This window comes from Cinclus cinclus, chromosome 9 (assembly GCF_963662255.1).
Source record: "Cinclus cinclus chromosome 9, bCinCin1.1, whole genome shotgun sequence".
Taxonomy (NCBI): domain Eukaryota; kingdom Metazoa; phylum Chordata; class Aves; order Passeriformes; family Cinclidae; genus Cinclus; species Cinclus cinclus.
The window spans coordinates 17,214,478-17,233,700 of NC_085054.1; the positions used below are offsets into that span (position 1 = coordinate 17,214,478).

The 19,223-nt window shown below is 36.0% G+C and overlaps 1 protein-coding gene across 1 annotated transcript in view; it reads left to right on the plus strand.

The window, feature by feature from the left end:
- PTPN4 (protein tyrosine phosphatase non-receptor type 4) overlaps positions 1-18,723 on the plus strand; it is a 105,086-nt gene extending 86,363 nt beyond the window's left edge. The window contains exons 17-28 of the mRNA XM_062497999.1: positions 181-340; positions 3,206-3,289; positions 3,377-3,433; positions 4,720-4,876; positions 6,346-6,512; positions 7,926-8,016; positions 8,101-8,162; positions 8,879-9,025; positions 11,310-11,438; positions 12,885-13,033; positions 16,081-16,216; positions 18,606-18,723. Of these exons, the coding sequence (XP_062353983.1) occupies positions 181-340; positions 3,206-3,289; positions 3,377-3,433; positions 4,720-4,876; positions 6,346-6,512; positions 7,926-8,016; positions 8,101-8,162; positions 8,879-9,025; positions 11,310-11,438; positions 12,885-13,033; positions 16,081-16,216; positions 18,606-18,692 (1,426 nt within the window). The 3' untranslated portion in view covers positions 18,693-18,723. The remainder of the gene's footprint in view (positions 1-180; positions 341-3,205; positions 3,290-3,376; positions 3,434-4,719; positions 4,877-6,345; positions 6,513-7,925; positions 8,017-8,100; positions 8,163-8,878; positions 9,026-11,309; positions 11,439-12,884; positions 13,034-16,080; positions 16,217-18,605) is intronic.
- The last annotated feature ends 500 nt before the right edge of the window (positions 18,724-19,223 follow it).

Consider the following 19,223-nt stretch of genomic DNA (forward strand, 5'->3'; position numbering starts at 1 on the left):
AATGCAAACATAGGCTGCCAACATACTCTACACTACATTTTTGAGGTTCTAAAAATACATACAGATATTCATTTCTCAAACTCGTGGGTTTCTTCTAACATTTTCAGTTTATTTGCAACCCTGAAAGAACTGTCAGTATCTCATAATTGTTCCACTTCATGCTTCTCTTTTGGTGTTTAGATCTCAAGAGACTCCTATAGATGGGCAGCCTCCAGCATTACCACCCAAACAATTTAAAAAGAACAGTTGGAACCAAATTCATCATTCACACTCACAGCAAGAACTGGATAACCACATTAATGAAACATTTGATGTTCCTGCATCACCTGAAAAATCCACCGTAAGTTTATTGATCCAGTTGAACCATTCTACTTTTTATCAGAATCATGGTCCTATTTTACATGAGCTTGATTCTGAAGCATTTCAGAGCTGCTGTGTTTGGGCATTACCTTGCAGCATTTCTGTTACCCATACTGTCCCTTCACTGAATCCTGCTGGTTTAACTCTAGCTGCTGGAGTAGTGCTTTGTCAGTTCACAACAAATCACTACGTTGGGATGGTTATGAAAACATTCTGAGCATTAGCTTTTCAGCGCATACATAAGTTTCCACCCAACCTCCTCTTTGAGAAGTCATTTGCCATTAGTTTTGAAGAAGACAGTGCAGGTGTTTAATCTAGCTTTAGCTAAAATACTAAACCTGGAAATGCCTACCAGCTTCTTGAGTGGTTTTATCAGGAGAAGTTTCTTGAGTCTATGGTTGCATTTCTCATCAGAACTTCCAGGGGAGAGACTGTCAAGAGGCCTGTGACAGCAAATATAAAAATATGAGCAGAAGTTCTTATTCCACAAGTGTGCATGAGATGAGTAAGATAGTTGATTGTCTGACTGAGGAGAGATATCCTTGATCGTTTTTGTGATTTTTTTGTTTTCCAGTAGTTCTCGATTTTATACTGATGTGGACAGTAAGTGGGACAAGAAATGTGTTGCAGGACGGGAAAACATCCATATTTAGCAAATACTGTGTAAACAGTTCTGTCAACCTCAGGCATTCAAAATTGAGTCACCTCCCCAAACTGATATTTAGAAATGCCTTAGTTTATTTCTTTTGCCTCCTAAACTGTAAACCTAGGGTGTTCTCCCTGGCCTTATAACAAAGTTAAGATTCCCATAAAACCCCTGTTAATTTCATAGCTGGGGTTTTAGTAAAAGATGCAAAAGTGAAAGTTTTGCATGCTTTGGTAATGTTTTAAATTCTTTTTAATTAAATAATGAAATAGAATTTGTAACAGCTTTGTCATCAGCCAGTGCTTACCTGAGTCACATTAAAGTACTGTTCTGTTTTGAAAGATAACACTACTTTAGTCATCAAGTTTTTCTTCCCTGTATTCAGTTATCTTTACCAAATTGACAAAAATAACTTTCAGTTGTTTTTTTAACTCCTTTCAGTTCTGCAATACCAACACAGCTGTGTGAAGGAGATTGTTTTTGTTCTGTCCATTGTCAGTGTGATTGTTTGCTGTGCTCCAGTGGGACACATTTATGCAGCCTTGCTGAAGGCAGCTCACTGTTGTAATTGAACATGGAATTTTGTCTGCTGATGACTTTTTATTTTGAGGATTGCAGAAGAAGGAACATAGCATGACTGAATTTTTTGGAATGTTGTTTTATTTCAAAATTGCTTTTCTGACCAGAATTTACATTCCTGCACTGCTAAAGTCTTCTGCTGCTCCATCTCAAGTATTCTAAACAAAATCCTTCACCATTTTGACTTCATAAAGCTATTGAATTTCCATTGTCTGTTGCATGTATGGAGAGTCTGTGTAGAAAGGTAGTAGGTAGGACACATATGGGACTTACAACTTTTTACTCCATCTGCAGTCCCTAAGTATCCAGTCTGAGAATGTCAGAAGTACTTGAAAACAGGTGTGGTCAAAGTCCCTTCAGTCCAACACATTAATGATGGCATACAGTACTCTCTTCACATTTCACGTTATACACTTCTGCTCAGAATAACATCTTAAAGCAGGAAATTAGCATTTCCTTTGTTGGGGGGATGCAGTGGCACAAAAGCTGCCAAATGTAACAGGTGAGCACTTGTTTGATGTTCATTCTGTCTGATCTCCCATGCCAGTGAGCATAGGCTGAAATGATTGGCATTTAATTAGGCTGCCTAGTACCCTTCCTTTTCGCTACCATTTCTTGTGCCATTACTTTCCCAAATTTTTCACTTCTTCATTACTGTGAATGCATTTGGCAAATTTTGTTTGGTTTTGACCAAGAACAGAAGACACCTGCAACTGAGTTAACTTATAATGAGCCAAGTTGTGCAGTCTTCTTTAACCTAGTGAAACTCCAGGTTCCAAACTTTCTTACATATAAAAATATTTGCTTTTCTAAGTTTGTTTTTTATTTTCCTGAGTATGAGTCTTCTGCTTTGCTGTAACTGGTAACATTGAAAACTTCCTTGAAACACATTTTATGTATTACTTTGCATACTTACTGTAGGAACTGTAGAAATACTAGTGAATATTCAGTCTGTGAAATAAATATAGATAGGGGAACCAGTTAAAAATCACTTCAGTGGCATTAAGTTGGTATTTTTCAGATTAAAAAGGTAGCTAGTATTCCTCAGTTTACTGGCATTTCCTTTAACAGTGTTGTTATCATCCAAATAAAACCAAGAAGAAAGCAGCTAAATTTGCAGAGTTGAATCAGTGCAGAGCATATGTCACACCTCATACTCCAGTAGATGGGAAATGAAGTAAGGGATAGGGAACCAAGATTTCCTTGCTTACTGCTGGCGTATTGCTGTTAATAGAAACAAAAGGATGCCTTCAATTATCTTCCTTTTCATTGTATTACATTCTTATTGCAGCTCTTCACTGTGGTCTTAATTAAAATTAAAGAAATTTTCATTTAGTAAGCTGTTTTTATTGGAGTTTTGAAGTCAATTTTTTTAATATTCTTTCTTAATTTGAGCTTGCTTTGACAGAATAGTCCTTTAACTTAGTTATGTCCAAGACTCTTAAGTGTGTAGTTTTTCCCTTTTTTGCAAATCCAAGATTTGATTTCTTGCTTTATATTTTCTCAAGTGTCCAAGAGCAAGTGTTTGATAAGGAAACTGCAGAATTACTAGATACAATATCCTCAAAATCTAACTGTGAACAAAATCTATACTGATATATTATAACTTTTGTCTATTAGCCCAATGGTGGTGTCCCCCATGACAATCTTGTTATGATCAGAATGAAACCAGATGAAAATGGAAGGTTTGGCTTCAATGTAAAGGTAACAATATATCTATTCCTTTTACATTTATATTAAGGTTATTTTCTGACATTTGGGATTTCTTACTAATTTAATTTGTTTTTAAAGGGTGGATATGACCAGAAGATGCCAGTAATAGTGTCCAGGGTAGCTCCAGGAACACCTGTAAGTTATCAAAAAAGCAGACTTGGTAACAGTATCTGTCCATCTTGAAGGATGTACTGAAAATGATAAATTATTTCCTACCTACCCATGAAAATTAGCTTTTGCTATAACATTATCAGAACAAAGCAGATAACATGCAGTAAGAATTTTACGTGGCTGTATAACATATTTTTAAAAGTTCTTCAATCCTCAAAAGTATTTTTTTCCCTACTGAAACAAAGTTTAATTTCTGAAAAATACAGGGTGTTAAAGATGCTCAGTATGCACTGGTACTTGAGCTGTACCATCCTAAAAATACTTTTACTTTATTGCTTTTTTTAGATATAGACATTCAGTAATTTCACATAAATTACATATTGAAAGTGTGTTAAAAATAACTAAAATAGCAAATGTCTTATTTTAGTGGCAGATGTAACTGAGTAAAGCCAATATGTAGATGAAAAGCAGACATTATGAATCATTCATCAGGTCTGACTGCGTGTTGTTACTGATGTTTAGTAAGAGTGTCTTCAAACTAGGCACAATATTTGTCAATTTATTGCCAGAAATACTGACCTGGTATTCAGCTGCCTGGAGTCAGCTTTGTCAATACATGTTACATATTAGAGTGAAGTTAACATTTATTTGCTTCTCTTTTTCTGTTAATTCTTTGAAAATATTGAAATACTGTTCTTGTATCTTGTTAATTATTGTCCCTGAAATATTCAATAATGTGAATAATTTCGGCTTTAAACATTCACTCTGTAGGGAGAAGAAAGATATCTGGTGATGGCTTGTGCACTTTCTTTTCTGCAATGATGTTTAGACCGTGATTATAATAACAACTTTTATCACCTGATTCTTTGGGATTACTGAGAGTTGTGCATTGCTTTTTGCCATTACCACTGCAGTATTTCAGACCTGAAGTATTTAAGCCTGTGAAATTGATTGGTACACAGTTTTGCCATGTTTCTCCCCACCCTTCAAAGATAAAAACATCCCGCTTTTTAATTGCCTGTACAAAGGGTGATTCAAAGAGAGGAGCTTGCTGCATCAGCTGAGGGGTCGAGTAAAGCTGCTCCAAGACGTGTTACAGTGCCAGTCACCTCCCAGCTGCAAGTGGCCATGGCACTGCCTGTGTATTGTGGAACACTTGGATTCCTCATTTGAATACAGTGCAGCAGCCATAGCAACAGGGCTGTTAGGATTTGAGAGCCCAAGTATAGACTTTAAGTTGTTATTTCAAGGTAAGAAATTGGTAATGGCTTGTGTTACAGACGGTTTTGTTTTTTCCCCCAACCTTGCAGGCTGATCTGTGTGTCCCTCGTTTGAATGAAGGGGACCAGGTTGTACTGATTAACGGCAGGGACATAGCAGAGCATACCCACGACCAAGTTGTAATGTTTATTAAAGCTAGCTGTGAGAGACACTCAGGGGAACTTGTGCTCCTAGTTCGACCCAATGGTGAGTGGCTTGTACCTCATAATTAAAAATAAAAATCCACATCCTGCTCTCATTTTCTAAACTCCATTTCATGTCCTGGGATGGACTGTTTAACCTGTAAGAAATAACTCCCTGGAAAGCAATTGCGACAACACAGCATATTGATCCCATAATCTAAGGAGCTGTGTATAAGTAAGTGTTGAAATCTAATAAAAAAGTCAGACATCAAATGTTTCTAACAGAGAGCTAATTTAAATTCTGTTCTCACTCTTCATTGATAAAAATGTCCAGAAAGTGGTATGGTTATTGAATGTATTGCATAGGGTTATTGTTAAACCCTTAAGGAAAATTTAAACTAAACACAAACAAAAAAGTCCTAACCAAATATTATTCAGTGTTTGCATGTGACTTTGGAGGTCAGTATATACAAAACCCTTCCATACGTTTTTTAAACCATCCAAAGCCACTGATAACATTTTTACTTGAGAAGTCTTAGTAGAAATGCAGTCTAAATAAAAGCTTATGCAGTATATTCACAAAATGTACTGTTGGATCATAGCCAGCAGATGGGCACTGGATTTAATTCTGCTGCATCTCCTAGAGGATAGTTGGAGAGGAAAAAGCAAAATGAAAAATACTGATGCTTAATTGGAATAATTGAAATTACTTTTGCAGAGTGCCTCATCCACCTCATAAAAATGTTCCCTTTATTCACTAATTTGCACTCCCCATGTACATGTGCTGTCATTCTGTGTGTAAATGCTCTTGCAGCTTTTGTGTGCTTACTTTTTCAGAGAAAATTATGAGCTTTGTTTGAAAATTTTCTAAAACTATCTTTCCCCTTACGTGTTGATTATCTGTATTCTGAACAAAAACATTTGAGTTGTAGAAGTGAGGAGTTGCCCATTTCCTTCTTTGTAGTGATGTGATATAATTTAAGCACAGGCTTTTGGAACAGTGTATGTCTGTTATGTGTAGCAGAGGATGCACATTATTTCTGAGCTTATAGGCAAGGCACACAAAGAGCATTGATAGCTTTATGATGCCATGCATTAAATGCAATTTTCTCAGGTGGTCTGCACATCTTGCCCTAATTACTGAAGCCTAGAATGAGTTATAAGTGAATTGTAAGTAAAATGTAAATGCAGCTGTAATGGTATCAGAGGCATGATGTGAGAATCTGAGATTAGAGAATTATATCAGACAAGGCAGGGTATAACATGGGTTTTAATCTAACTTTTAGCTGTCAGTGAAGCATTTTCACTTAAAATTACTGTTACACCGAAGGAAAAAATAGTTTTATCATGGATTATCATGATCAGTAAAGGCTACCTGTCCTTGCTGATGGGGACCAAAATCAATGTGCTAATAAACATGGATTTTTCTCCAGGAGAAATGTGGTGGTTTTGCTATTTTAAATAAATTACTTAGAGCTAACTTTAGTCAAACAGCATCTTCAGTCAGAGAATTCATACCTTTGCTTGTTCTAGCTGTCTATGATGTTGTGGAAGAGAAGCTGGAAAGTGAGCCTGATTTTCAGTACATCCCTGAGAAATCTCCAGTTGATGGTGTCCATCAAGATGATAATGCTCTGAGGGAATCCATGATTCAGTTAGCAGAGGGGCTTATCACTGGAACTGTCTTGGCTCAGTTTGATGTAAGTACCATATCGCCTGGAGCCGGGGGCGAGTTCCAAGTCTTTGGGGATGGCAATTATTTTAAACAGAGCAGATTTCAGTACAGTCAGCATCCTTTAGCAAAACAATTGTCTTATACTCTCAAAAGAAAAAAATAACTAAGGAAAAAATCAATCCTGTACTGAACATGCAAATTTAAGAATACCTAATCCTAGGTTTTAGTTTTATAAATAACTTTATTGGCTACTTACACTTTTTGTGGTTGCCAGGGACATGCTAATAAAATACTTGCATAAAGGTGAAGGCTGAAGAATGTCTACCAAAGTATGTGTTCTGTACTTAGGCCTTCATTCCATACCTAAGTTGCTGTAGAAAGTGAATGACACTGAGCTATTGACATTCTATGGGCACTCTCAATGAGGGAAGGTAAAATAACCAGCGGAAAATACTGCCTTAATGTTAAAGGTTCATGTAACTGTGTATTATATAAATAGTTGATTTTTACTGACATATTTAAGAGAAGTAGTGCATTTTCTGTGGGGCATTAAGCTGCTGGTGGCCGTGATCTTTCTTCACCACTGACTTTTTGCCTTGGTAATATCCATCTTAAATGCATGAAATCAAGTGGCTTAAAGCAGGAAACAGTAGGTTTGTAAAACAGAGCTGTGCAAATTCTGTGAATTCCTCATCAAATGGAGACCTAGCATTATATTTTGCAATATATATTTATAAAATATCTACTATTATTTAAAGAGTTAGGTAAAATTTCCTTTTATATTTTGAAAGAGCAGATTTTTTTCTAAGTTATTTAAAATTCTGCTGAAATTTTTCATTCTCTGTAGCAGGTTCGATGTGTAGAAGTTTTTTAAGCTGCTTTTTTTGAATCTGGATTGTTTCACTGATATTTTTATAGCACAAGGGTTGTGGCAATGCATGCCTAAGGCATGAAAGGGCAAGAACCTCTCAAAGGCAGTTTTGTGCAGGAGAAGTGCAAGGTAACCAGGATTTGCTCTTCGTTTATTGGAATAAAAAAGGACATCTGGGGAAAAACTGAAACAAGTGCAATGTAGGTAGATGGCTATACACAACATAATCTGCTTGCCCCAAATATGCAATATCATTGTATAGTATTATACTATACAATACCACTTTTTTCTCTTGATCAGTGTTCTAATGGAAGTTTGAAATTTGATGTTCATTTTGTCTTTAAACAAATTTTGGCTACATCTTGGTCATTTTCAATGATCCCAGAGCGTAACTAAATTTATAGTGCTTTATTTTTGAAAGTGTTTTCATATTTGTTGAAGCTACTGTTGCTTTGTAGTTCATGGTCTAAAAAGCACCTCTTTTTAGAACACATTCTATTTAGGCAAATAATATAGTAATGAGTCTATTGCAACTATTATGTTCTGACCATCAGCTTTGTCTTTTAGCAATTGTATAGAAAAAAGCCTGGAATGACAATGTCTTGTGCCAGATTACCTCAAAACATTTCCAAAAATAGATACAGAGACATTTCGCCTTGTAAGTATTGCTGTCTGTATAGGTGCTCTAAAAGTATTTTACTGTGGTTAGTAAATAAATAACATCTTTCTAAAATTTTTTCAGATGATGCTACGCGGGTTATTTTAAAAAGTAATGAAGATTACATCAATGCAAATTATATAAATGTGAGTAATATTTTTCAGAAGTGCTTCTGACATTGTTATTCTACAGTTTTTCAATGAAAAAGTTAATTTAAAAAGTCTATATTTTTTATAAATTTAGTTCAGGCTAGAATGGCTACTAAACCTCTAGTCAGGTGATTTAAAATTTTGTGTAGATATATTTGCTTCCAAATGTTTTGTGGCACGTCTCTTCATGTATGTTCAAGTCTAGCCCCGCATTTAATGTGAAAAAATGCAAACTGAAGCCAGCCCTCTCCAGAGCAATTAATTCTTATTTTCTGATTGCTCTTCTGACAGTTGTGTTCAACAACAGTAAAGTTTAATATGGCATTAGTTTCTTTTGCATCTTGTTTTTTTCATTGCTAATAACAGCAAAATTACAGCTGCTTACTTTAATGAAAAAAACCTCAGATATTAAATTGAGATCTGTGTTTTAAAAGCTAGTGTCAAAAACCCACGGTAGTATTTGCACCTGAATTATTTGCCAACTGCTTTGCCATTTCTTTTTTCAGCCATTAATCTTCATTATGGCAACTACATGACTGTCAGTTCATATGTAGTGTATTTGAATCCTTATAGTAATTCATATTTACTAGCCTTTAAGAAATCGAATTAATGTCATGGATACTTTTTTAAAAATTAGTTACTAAACTGTCAATGTCTGATGCCTGACTTCTGTTTGCTGTAGGAATTGAAATAATGACATTGTCTTCTCTTAGATGGAAATCCCTTCTTCCACAATAATAAACCAGTACATTGCTTGTCAAGGTCCATTACCGAACACGTGTCCTGATTTTTGGCAGATGACTTGGGAGCAAGGCTCTTCTATGGTTGTAATGTTAACAACTCAAGTAGAACGGGGCAGAGTAAGTAAAACATTTCCTTAAATACCACTTCCATAATCTTTTAAAAAACTGTTAGTGATTAGCCTTTAAAAGATTAGGAATATATTACGATTGCATATAATATGACAAGGGGATAGGAGAGAGTGGTTTTAAACTAGAAGAGTGTAGACAGAGTGGATATAAGGAAGAAATTTTTACAGTGTGAGTGGTGAAATACTGGCACAAGTTGCCCAGAGAGGTGGTCAGTGTCCATCTCTGGAAACATTGAAGGTCATGTTGGACAGGGCTCAGTCTAGTTGGAGATGTCCCTCCTCATTGCAGGGGGTTGGACTGGATGGCCTTTAAAGGCTCCTTCCAACCAGAGCTGTTCTATAATTCTCTAAGTGTTTTTCGTAAGAGCAGTGCATTCCTAGTTTTTTTGCAATGATGAGTGCTAGATTTTAAAATTTCTGGTGTTGTTAATGTAGCTAATATTTAAACTTTGTTCAGTATTGAAATGCACTTAATTCTTCATGAATTTCCTAAAATCCTATAAGTACACTTTGTTTGACTCTTTATTGTAAAGTAAAAAGCATCTAGAGTTTACCTTCTCATAGAATTTTTTTTCTTTAAACTTCAAGTGAGGGAACTCCAAGAAGTTGCATCAGTTTTCATAGAGTGCTTCTTTGATGTGTAATGAAATTAATTTTTAAGGCAGCCTAACACAGCTTTGTAGGGTTAATATCCCATGCCTGGATGGCTGTCTTGCCAGAGACTTTCTTAAAACTTGAAGTCTAAAATTTTCCATAAAATGTTATTCTGTGGCTATAAAAACTTGTTAAATCATGTGAAGTAATCACTGCTGTTTGATTTATATAAAAATGTGTTAAAATAGAATACTGGTAATAGAGTAATTAGAGTTAAGATTAGTAAAAATAATTGTGTATAGTGTTGTAAAAGGCCTCAGGTGTATTTTGTGGCTTGTTTGGTTTTGGTTTAAGTTGTAGTTCCTCCTTAGTAGCTTTGGGTTTTATGCAATTTTATCCTTTGGAAAGAGGCAAAACAATCAAGTGTTGTCATAGGCACAGTGTAATTCCAGAGTTATTTGGTTTAGTCTGGAGCATTCACAGTAGCACTGGCTGGTTAAGCGTGTGGGCAGAAATGACTGGAATAATAGTGTACTGGAAGTCCTCCATATCAGGATTTCTTTTGAAGATGGATTTATAGTGGGTTGTGGCTATTCTGATCAACTTGGACTGTAGTTCAGCTGTCTGTATATATTCTGACTTTTTAATAACCATATATTTGCTGTGAGGTCAAGACTGTAAATAGAATTTAAATAACTGAAGAGAAGTTGCAGGGGTTTAAAACCATTTTTCAGTGACTCAATGTTTGCATGATGCTGCCTGCTCCCAAGAAAACACGATGAGAGGGAATTTCAGTACAAGTGCCCTTTTACTTTGAGTTTTCTTTGCAGATCTGTAAGAACAGACTTGCAATAGCAGTTCTCTGAGGTTCCCCCACCCCTTCAATAATTATATTTGTGGAGTTCTTTGGAGAGCTGCTTAATAATGAAGTAAAAGGACTTATCTGTCTTATACCCATAGGCAGACTCCCTGCTCTAAAGCTGCTCATGAGGCTTCTGACATCACTATCCCACTGCATGCCGGGATGTCTCAGTGGAGCAGGAAGTCTGCAAATCTGGCTGCTCTTAAAGATTCGCCAGGTGGGTTGGAAATGCAAAAGTACACTTGAGCTGAAATGACCTCTGTAATTAGGCATTTAAACCATATATCAGGAAATAGTAGTGTTTGAAGTTTTCATTCACATTTAAGGACTTGATTGGGAGTCTTTGAACTCCACCATCTTCATCCCCCTATTTTCTGCACTAGCTTAGCAACCTTTTTGTTGCGTATTTCCCTTTTTTTTTGTTTGTTCTTTTCCCATATAAACGTACTTTGAGAAGATCAGATTAGGATTTTGGAGGTTACAAATGTTTATAAAGCAGCATCTTTGTCACTCAAGTGTTAAGATTGAATATTTATAGATAAAATCTTTAAGAAATTGTAATGGAAGTTAAAGGCGTCCATCTTCAGAAACTAACTCTAAGAGCTGGTGCATGTGTCCTCTTGGAAAGAGAAACAGGAAATCTCTGTGATATCTTATAAACAGTAATTAGGTAAAGAAGTCTATTTGGTAAGTAAATAAACAGTGATTACAAGATGATCAAAATAATCTGTAACAAACAAAGGTATAAAAACAAGGGAAAATGAAAATAATACTGTGAATTTAAACACAGGCATCTTTAAAAATGTGTTGACCTTAGGTTAAATGCCATCAGTACTGGCCAGAGCCATCAGGAAGCTCATCATATGGGAATTTTCAGATTACCTGTCATTCAGAAGAAGGAAATCCTGCTTATGTCTTTCGAGAAATGACATTGACCAATCTGGAGGTAAAATCTTCATATATTTTCATTTATTAATTGGCAGAATCCTTGGATACTACCTAATACCTAGATTTTCTTTTCAACTTGGTGGCATATCCATGTAAATGGAGCTGTTTATTCCTAGAACCCTCTAGAAAACTACTCCTTGTCATATACTTACCTAGGAGAAATTCTGTCCATAGAATAACAAAAAACCTTTCACAGGCGAAAATATCACAGAGATTAATTTTTAACTGCATTAATTGGATCACAGGAAGGATATATTATTTATCCTAAAAGTTTTTACTGGTGCCTTTCATAACCTGGCCAAAGAAAAAGAGTAATAAAACAAGTTATTCCCGTGATGTTTTCAGAACACGAGACATTTAGAGGTGTTTCATCATCTCAACTGCAAGTCTTTGTAGAGGCAAACAGTTCTTAATAATTCTGTCTTGAACAGTATGTGCAAGAAGATGGATGATAAATCCTGCTGAGAGAAAGATGAATCTGGAGTGATGACTACATGTAAACAAGGACCTTTATGAACATGCATTGCATGATTTTCAGGGCATGTGTAGTTTTCAGAGCCTCCCCAGCCAGCAATTCAGTTTCAGAAAGGTTTGGAAATTAGTATCTGGAATTTAGTTCACGTACTTATTTCTTGCTATTTAAGTTACCTGTTGAGAAGCCAGTTTATAGAGCTGCCTTTTAGTCAATTTGCAGTTAAAATTCCTGCCCTGTGTCCTGTTGAGACAATTGCTCATCTGCTATCAGCCGAGCAGTGCAATCTCTGTAAATGCTTCAGTGCCTAAAGGCTATTTCAAGTGCAGTAGCTCCTCTTCTTTTGAAATTCGACTCTGGTTGCCCGGGCTGTCTCCTCCCCTAACCAGAGGCTGATTGATTATATTTGTGATACCAAAGCAAGGGCCGGGAGGGAGTGGAAAACAAAGTCATTGTGCCTTGTAGGTGTAGGAGGTGCAGATCAAGCCAAAACACTGCTACTTTTCACACAGGGTCTGAAGGAAAGCTTTTATGTCTGACGTCCCCTGCTTACCCCACTTCTGTCTTTTGATCTGGTAAAATACTGTCTCATTCAGTTAAATTTGGTTTGCTAAGAATATGACCACCGTCTTGTACATCTAGTGTTCAGTTAGATTGCTGAACATCCTTGAACATCCTGTATCCTTGAACTGCTTTGCTATTATGTGCTCTGTAATGGTTTTTTTTACCCATTGAAGATGTAAGCATTTGTGGATTTCCTTTTTTCCTTTTAAGAAACAAAAAAGAAAGTAATTATAAAATCCAGGATGACTGATGGTTAACTCTAAAAAAGCACTGCGAATTGCCTGAAGGCACCTAGATTATTGGTACAAGTTGCAATAAATGTGCTGTTGATTATTTTTGTTATTCTTTTTGGCGCTTCTTTAAATGGGACTTGAATTACCCTTGATTAAATTTCATCTTTGTGATTAGAAAGAGGAAAGCCGCCAGCTGACTCAAATCCAGTACATAGCATGGCCTGATCACGGGGTTCCTGATGATTCCAGCGATTTCCTGGATTTTGTGTGTCTTGTGCGAAAGAAGAGAGCTGGCAGAGAAGAACCTGTTGTTGTTCACTGCAGGTATCAATTTTTTTCCCAATTTTATTAAATCATCAAAGTGAACATTTTATCATCAAATAGCTGTTCTGTGCTTTGTTCTTGAAATAAATATTTAATAGTATCTGCTTTGGGGAAAACCCAATATTGAAATAAAACAAATATTTAACGTGGTAATCACATTTCAATATGCAAAATTTTGAATAGCAACATGTGTTGATCTGTGCAGGCATTTTGCTGGGATGTTTAGTTTTGTTTGCAGTTAAATGCTTGTGGTAACAATCTACATAATAATTCAGGGAAATGACAAAAGATACTAGGTAACCATGAAGAATAGGTTTCTATTCTACAAAGCTCTAGAATAGCTGTGTAAGTGATCCATAGTGGAAAATGTGGGCGGTTTATTAAGAGATCAATTAAAAGACATTTTCTCTCAAGTCTGCAGTTCTACACTACATTGAATTTTGATACATGCATCAGGATGAGACATTTTTCTTAACAATTTACCTTTATCATGAATTAAAATAATTGTTGTTTGCATCTTTACGTACACATGAAATGCGATTTTTCTTTTTCTTCTGCAATACTTTTTAATAGCATTCTCCATTCTTGTAGTGGACTTCAAGATCTTAATAATTTTGAAATACCTAATTAGCAAACTAGAATAATGCCAGTTGTTTTGAAATGAACATGTACTATCACAGTTCTTGGGGAACAGTTCTGTGAATTCTCAATTCTGAATACTCCCCAGAGAGTCAGTGTTCTTGAGACAGGCATGTATCATTCTTTTCTGAGAGAAGCTGAGAAGTGTAAGGGATAAAATAAATTGAAGGACTGCAGGTAAACTAGACGTTTATTGAAGGAGATGAAAGAAAAATACAGCTTGTGTATTAGAAATTGTATTTCATTAGTTCTGCTCTCAAGTTCTTTTTTCTGCAGGTCAGGGTGAATCTTACTGACTAGGGAAACTAGTACCAGAATGCCAACTGATACAGCTTCTCAGCTTCCATTATTGCTATGCTTTTTGATTAATACGGTTGTGAAAAAATGGTGAAAATGGCAGCCAAATAAACAGTCTATGATAGAAAGTGTGCAAGTCTGCAGAAATACTGGAACAGCAACACTGGAGAGTAGGAACAATTTCATTAATCTCAAGGAGGCACCCGTTCAGCTCCAAACTGATAATTTCAATGTGTTATTGAAGCTTTATGAAAAATGTATGTTTCAAAGAAGAAAAGAGGTGGAATATCACAGCTGAACATAATTTACTTAATTGGCCCAACTTGGTGGCTCTTGGGAAGTATAACCAAATTCCAGCAGGGAGTCAAGCAGAAGGAGCCCAGGTGTTCCTCCATATGGTGCATACACTCTATTTTTAACATCTCTTCAGTATAATAGGACAGGGCATTAGTGCAACAAAATTTGTTTTCAGGACTAAGCCACCAGCTTTAGTGTGAGGGATCCAAGCAGCTAATAGAAAAATACTTTGTACAACAAAAGTAATGTAAAAAAACAAAATGGTCCAAACCCACAGAGATTTTAAGCCAACAGAGACCTTAAGGAATTGGAGAGGTTTTTATTATATTGAGCTACATAAACCACTCAGTTCTGATGTTGTGTCATGTGGTCATTTTTATCTTTACAAGGTCTTACTAGTTTTGAACAGTTTCTAATTCTTGTTCTCGATGAGATGGGGAGCCACCCATCCTGTCCATGCCCTTCATGATTTTCATGCCCTGTCACAGTGTTCTACTCCATCAGTCAGTGATCTCTTTTTCTATGCTGAAGAGTCCTATCCTACCTTATGTTTGTTATAGGGAAATTATCACATTTGCTATTGTTGTTGTCCTCTAAATCTTTTGAAATTGTAAAATGAGTCATTAGGTTCTTTGACAGATACTATTTGTTCCTGCTTGGATTTGATAAAGCATTCTGCATTTCAGTTCTATATGTATAAATTCTAGAAATACTAAATGCTACTGAGTCATTTTACATAACCAGCACATTTACATCTTGTCCTAAAATCCTTATGACATCATTGAAATATAAAGTAGCTTTAATGCCACCTCCTGGACAAAGATTTAAACAGTAGTCTAGCCAGACTTAATTTGAACTAACTCTTTAAAATCAGAACAAGTAACTTTCAAAGTTTGAAATGTTTATATGAATCAGTTTAAATCCAAGTACTTGAATTCATTGTATGAGTTGGGATAATGCTGGCAGTTCAAAATACGTATTTGGCCCTGTATTCCAATATGGGGCAACATTTGTTTTCTATTTCAAAAGTTCAACATTAATTGAAAAATTTGAAACTGTTCATTGAATTCAAGGGTAAATATTCAGTCTTTAAGGCTTGCTACCTCTGGGAAAGTATATGTATATATTAAAAAGGCACATGAATCTTTAGATTTGTTTTATTTTTAAGGAAAATGAAATTTTGTCTGTAAGCTCTCTTGATAATTTTGCCATTTTGAGATGTGTATGTTATGGCACTTCCTTGTCTTGAAGGGGATTGCTGTTAGGTATTCCTTTCCCATCTATACTATCTAGATCTATATTGTACTTTTTAATAAGAAGAAAACAATCTTTATTGTCACCCTACAGAATTTTCTAGTAATTGTATTTTTCCTTACTTAGCAATTGGAAGGTTATGTATCACTTAAGGGACATGAATATGATTTTATTGGTCCAGCATTCCAGAAATCATCATTTCAGCAATGGTCAAACTGACACAATGCGTCCAGTTTGTAATGTATTTTTTTATCCTCTAGATGTTAGTGTGGTTTATAATGGAATCTTAACAAACATCTCTGTAAGTTCTACTCAGGGGAATGGCTGGGTGGGGCAGTTCCTCTTCCAAGGAGTGACAGTTCTGTACTGATGGGTTTTGCTCTGTTCAGGTGGGACAGTGGCTGCTTCCAGACAGTCACAACCAGTCCAATCCCCTGCTTCAGCAGTATGGGAGTCATAATGATCAACCCTGAGAATCCAGGAGAAGGAAGGTCTTTAAGTATGAACTGTACTCCAGACACTTGATTTAATTTTCCATTGTTTTTTTGTTGCTGTTCCAGTGCTGGGATTGGACGGACAGGGGTTCTGATCACGATGGAGACAGCAATGTGTCTCATTGAGTGCAATCAGCCTGTTTATCCTCTAGATATTGTAAGAACCATGAGAGATCAAAGAGCCATGATGATCCAAACACCTGTGAGTATCATCCCTGCTGTTCTGTGTTGCAGAACAGCAATTTTATATGATCCAGTCATATTGGATGGATTTTTAATGTACGTGTTGTTGATCATATTGTGGAGATCACCTTTACCCAGTGTAGCTGTAGCCTTGGCTCCAGGCAAAAATAAATTCCTAAGGCTATTGGAAAGGAGCAATTATTTAAATTTCTACAGAGAAAACTTGGGAAAAAAGCAGCAGCTGTATCAGGGACACCTGGCAAATAATGACAAAAAGGGTCAATTTTCAGCAGTGTAAAAATCACTCAGAGAAGAAAGCAGGAACCTAATTCCAGGTGTTAAGAATGGGAGTAGTAGAAAAGATAAACACAGAAAGAACCAAGATATGCAAGAAAAAATGTCACTGATAAAATTTAGTGATTTTATGTTGCCTTAATTGTAATGGAAACAAGCTTTAGCTATGCCCTGTAATGACTTAAAGGGAAATTATCAGAGAAATAATATTTGTAAAAATCAGTGTAATTAAATTTCATGCAAGATGAATCAAAGCCATCACAAGTACACTTAGTCTAAGAAAAGTAACTTACTAAAGGATTCTTTTGGGGCTTACATGGCATTTGATATACCTTAATCTTAAGGTATTTTTCAGGCACCTGTAATGTTTGGGTTTTGTGAGATAATTCATGTATTATATTTCAGATTTGTAAGAGTTTTAGAACGGATTTAGAAATTTGTTATTGTATCAGTCAGGTATTGCTTATCTCTTAAGAGCAGTTTATGTTTACATTTTTAGAAAGTACCTAAAAAGGTTGAGTTGTGTTTTCTTTCAGAAATTAAAAAAAAAAAAAAAAAAAAAAAAAAAAACAACTTGGATTTTCAGTTGTTCCAAACTTTGGATAGCTCCAGGTTGTTTTTGGTTTTTTTTTTTTTTAAGAGTAATCATGAGTAATTTACGTAGTTTATTCATAATATGCAGAATTTAGAGAAAGCATCTTGAAGGAGAAAAGGCACTATATCCAGTATCAAATCACGATTACTTGAAGGTAGTTACTTGCTGAAGTAATTTTCATGTCCCTGCTGCTGTTCCTCTTATAAAATTGGAACAAAACTTTTTTGTTCTTCAGAGAGTATTAATAGGCTGACAAAAAGTATGTATGTGTTTCCATTTCTAGGTCATCATTCAGTGCTGCTGAATTCATGTTCCAGTACTCATGTTTCATTACTAAGTTGTTGTATTCAGGTAGCACAGGAAGGATAAGAAAGGTGGTTATACAAGAAAAATAGCAAAGGATGGCTCTTGCTCTTTGTGAGAGTTCTCCAGGATGGATAGTTGTCTCTCTACCATATATAGAGGGGAAGTGTTATTAGTAAAGGTAAGAGTTGCAGTGTCTCTTAGAAAACAAAAAAATGTCAAGGTTCAGTGAAAAGCAGGTGTTGAGGTGCATCAGAGGGAGAAGGTCTCCAGAAGGAATAGGGTTTTGCAGGGTTCCATGAGCGTGAGGCGCTCCCGTTCCTCTCCCTTGGCAGCCTGGAGCTGCGTTCGCTCGCTGTCCGCAGGAGGGCGCTGGGGACAGGCGCAGGTTTGACACAAATGGGCAGAAATGAATGTTCATATGCACGGGACAGGAGAGCAAACAGTGCTGCTACTAGTGCTGCGTATGTTAGTGTGCCCTTCTGGGATCTGACATCGCCCACTGCTGCATCGAGAGGGCTGTTCACAACACTGACAGTGTGCTGGAGTTCTAACCAGCACAGACACATTGTGCAGGATGCAATGGGATTTGTGGCACTTTGCATTTATTTGTTTGTTTTCGTTATATTCTAGTTTGATTACTGTTGGGTTTTTAAATTATTGATTGTATAAAATAAACTCTTAGTCACCTCTGTGTATGCAGATGGTAGACTTGGGTGCACTGAACAGTTAGACATTATATAATGTTAAGAAACAAGAGGTCTAGGTTTTTAAAACATGAAACAGTTTTCTTTTAAATCAGATTCTGACAGAGAGGTACCAGTAATATGCCTGAGTTAATGTAAGTATGAAAAAGTGCTTTGAAACTCTGGCTTCTAAATACAAAGGTGTGGAAACCTCAGGTTGGTGAAATTTCAGCAAGAAAATAAAGAGCAGAAAATTACTAAGTAGGTGACGATGTAATAATAATGCTGGGGTTTTGGGTATGACTTTTGGTATATATTTCAAAGTGCCATTCATCCTATTCTTCTGTTGAGAAACAAAATGCTGTCATCTTAAAGTTCCTTTTGTATTGTGTTTCCTAAATTAATTTTGAAGCACAGTTCTTGGCCTGTCAAGAGAATGGGGTGGGGACATCTTAGAGGCCTTTCTGTTTACAAATGACATTTTTCAATTACATTTCTTTTCAATTTACTGAATCTACTTTCCTTTTCAGAGTCAGTACCGATTTGTATGTGAAGCTATTTTGAAGGTGTATGAAGAAGGATTTATTAAACCTTTACAAGCATCACTGCATAAGTAAAGAGCAAAAAACCTATGATATCAGTTGAGGAATCCTGTCCTCTATAATGAACTGGCAACATTCTTTGTGCCATAATACTGCTTGCAGGAAATGATAGTGAAGTACAGCAAAGAATTGACAAAGGACTCGGAAAACTTCAGCACTGTTGCACTTTACGTTGAAACAAAATCAGTCTCTGAAGCTCTTCTAACCTTCATCTGTTTGAAGACTTTATTTTCATGATTTGCTCCAAACAAACCATAAACTGAAAAAACTAATTGTGTTCAGGGTAATCTACGATATTTCGTTGTAGTGCCATATACTGCGCTTCTGGTTGAATTGCTACAAACAAGGCTTGGAATTATTTCACTCTGTTTTACACCCATTTCTCTTAAAATGAAAAACAAATTTTAAAATACACTAAGCCATGGTCTTTTTTCCAGTGCTAGGTTTATTTACTATGTACAGACTCTCACAGTTTTGTTTTTTACAACATTAGCAATATTGCCAGTACTAGATAGATACACACTGCCTACTGATGCAGCACACTTT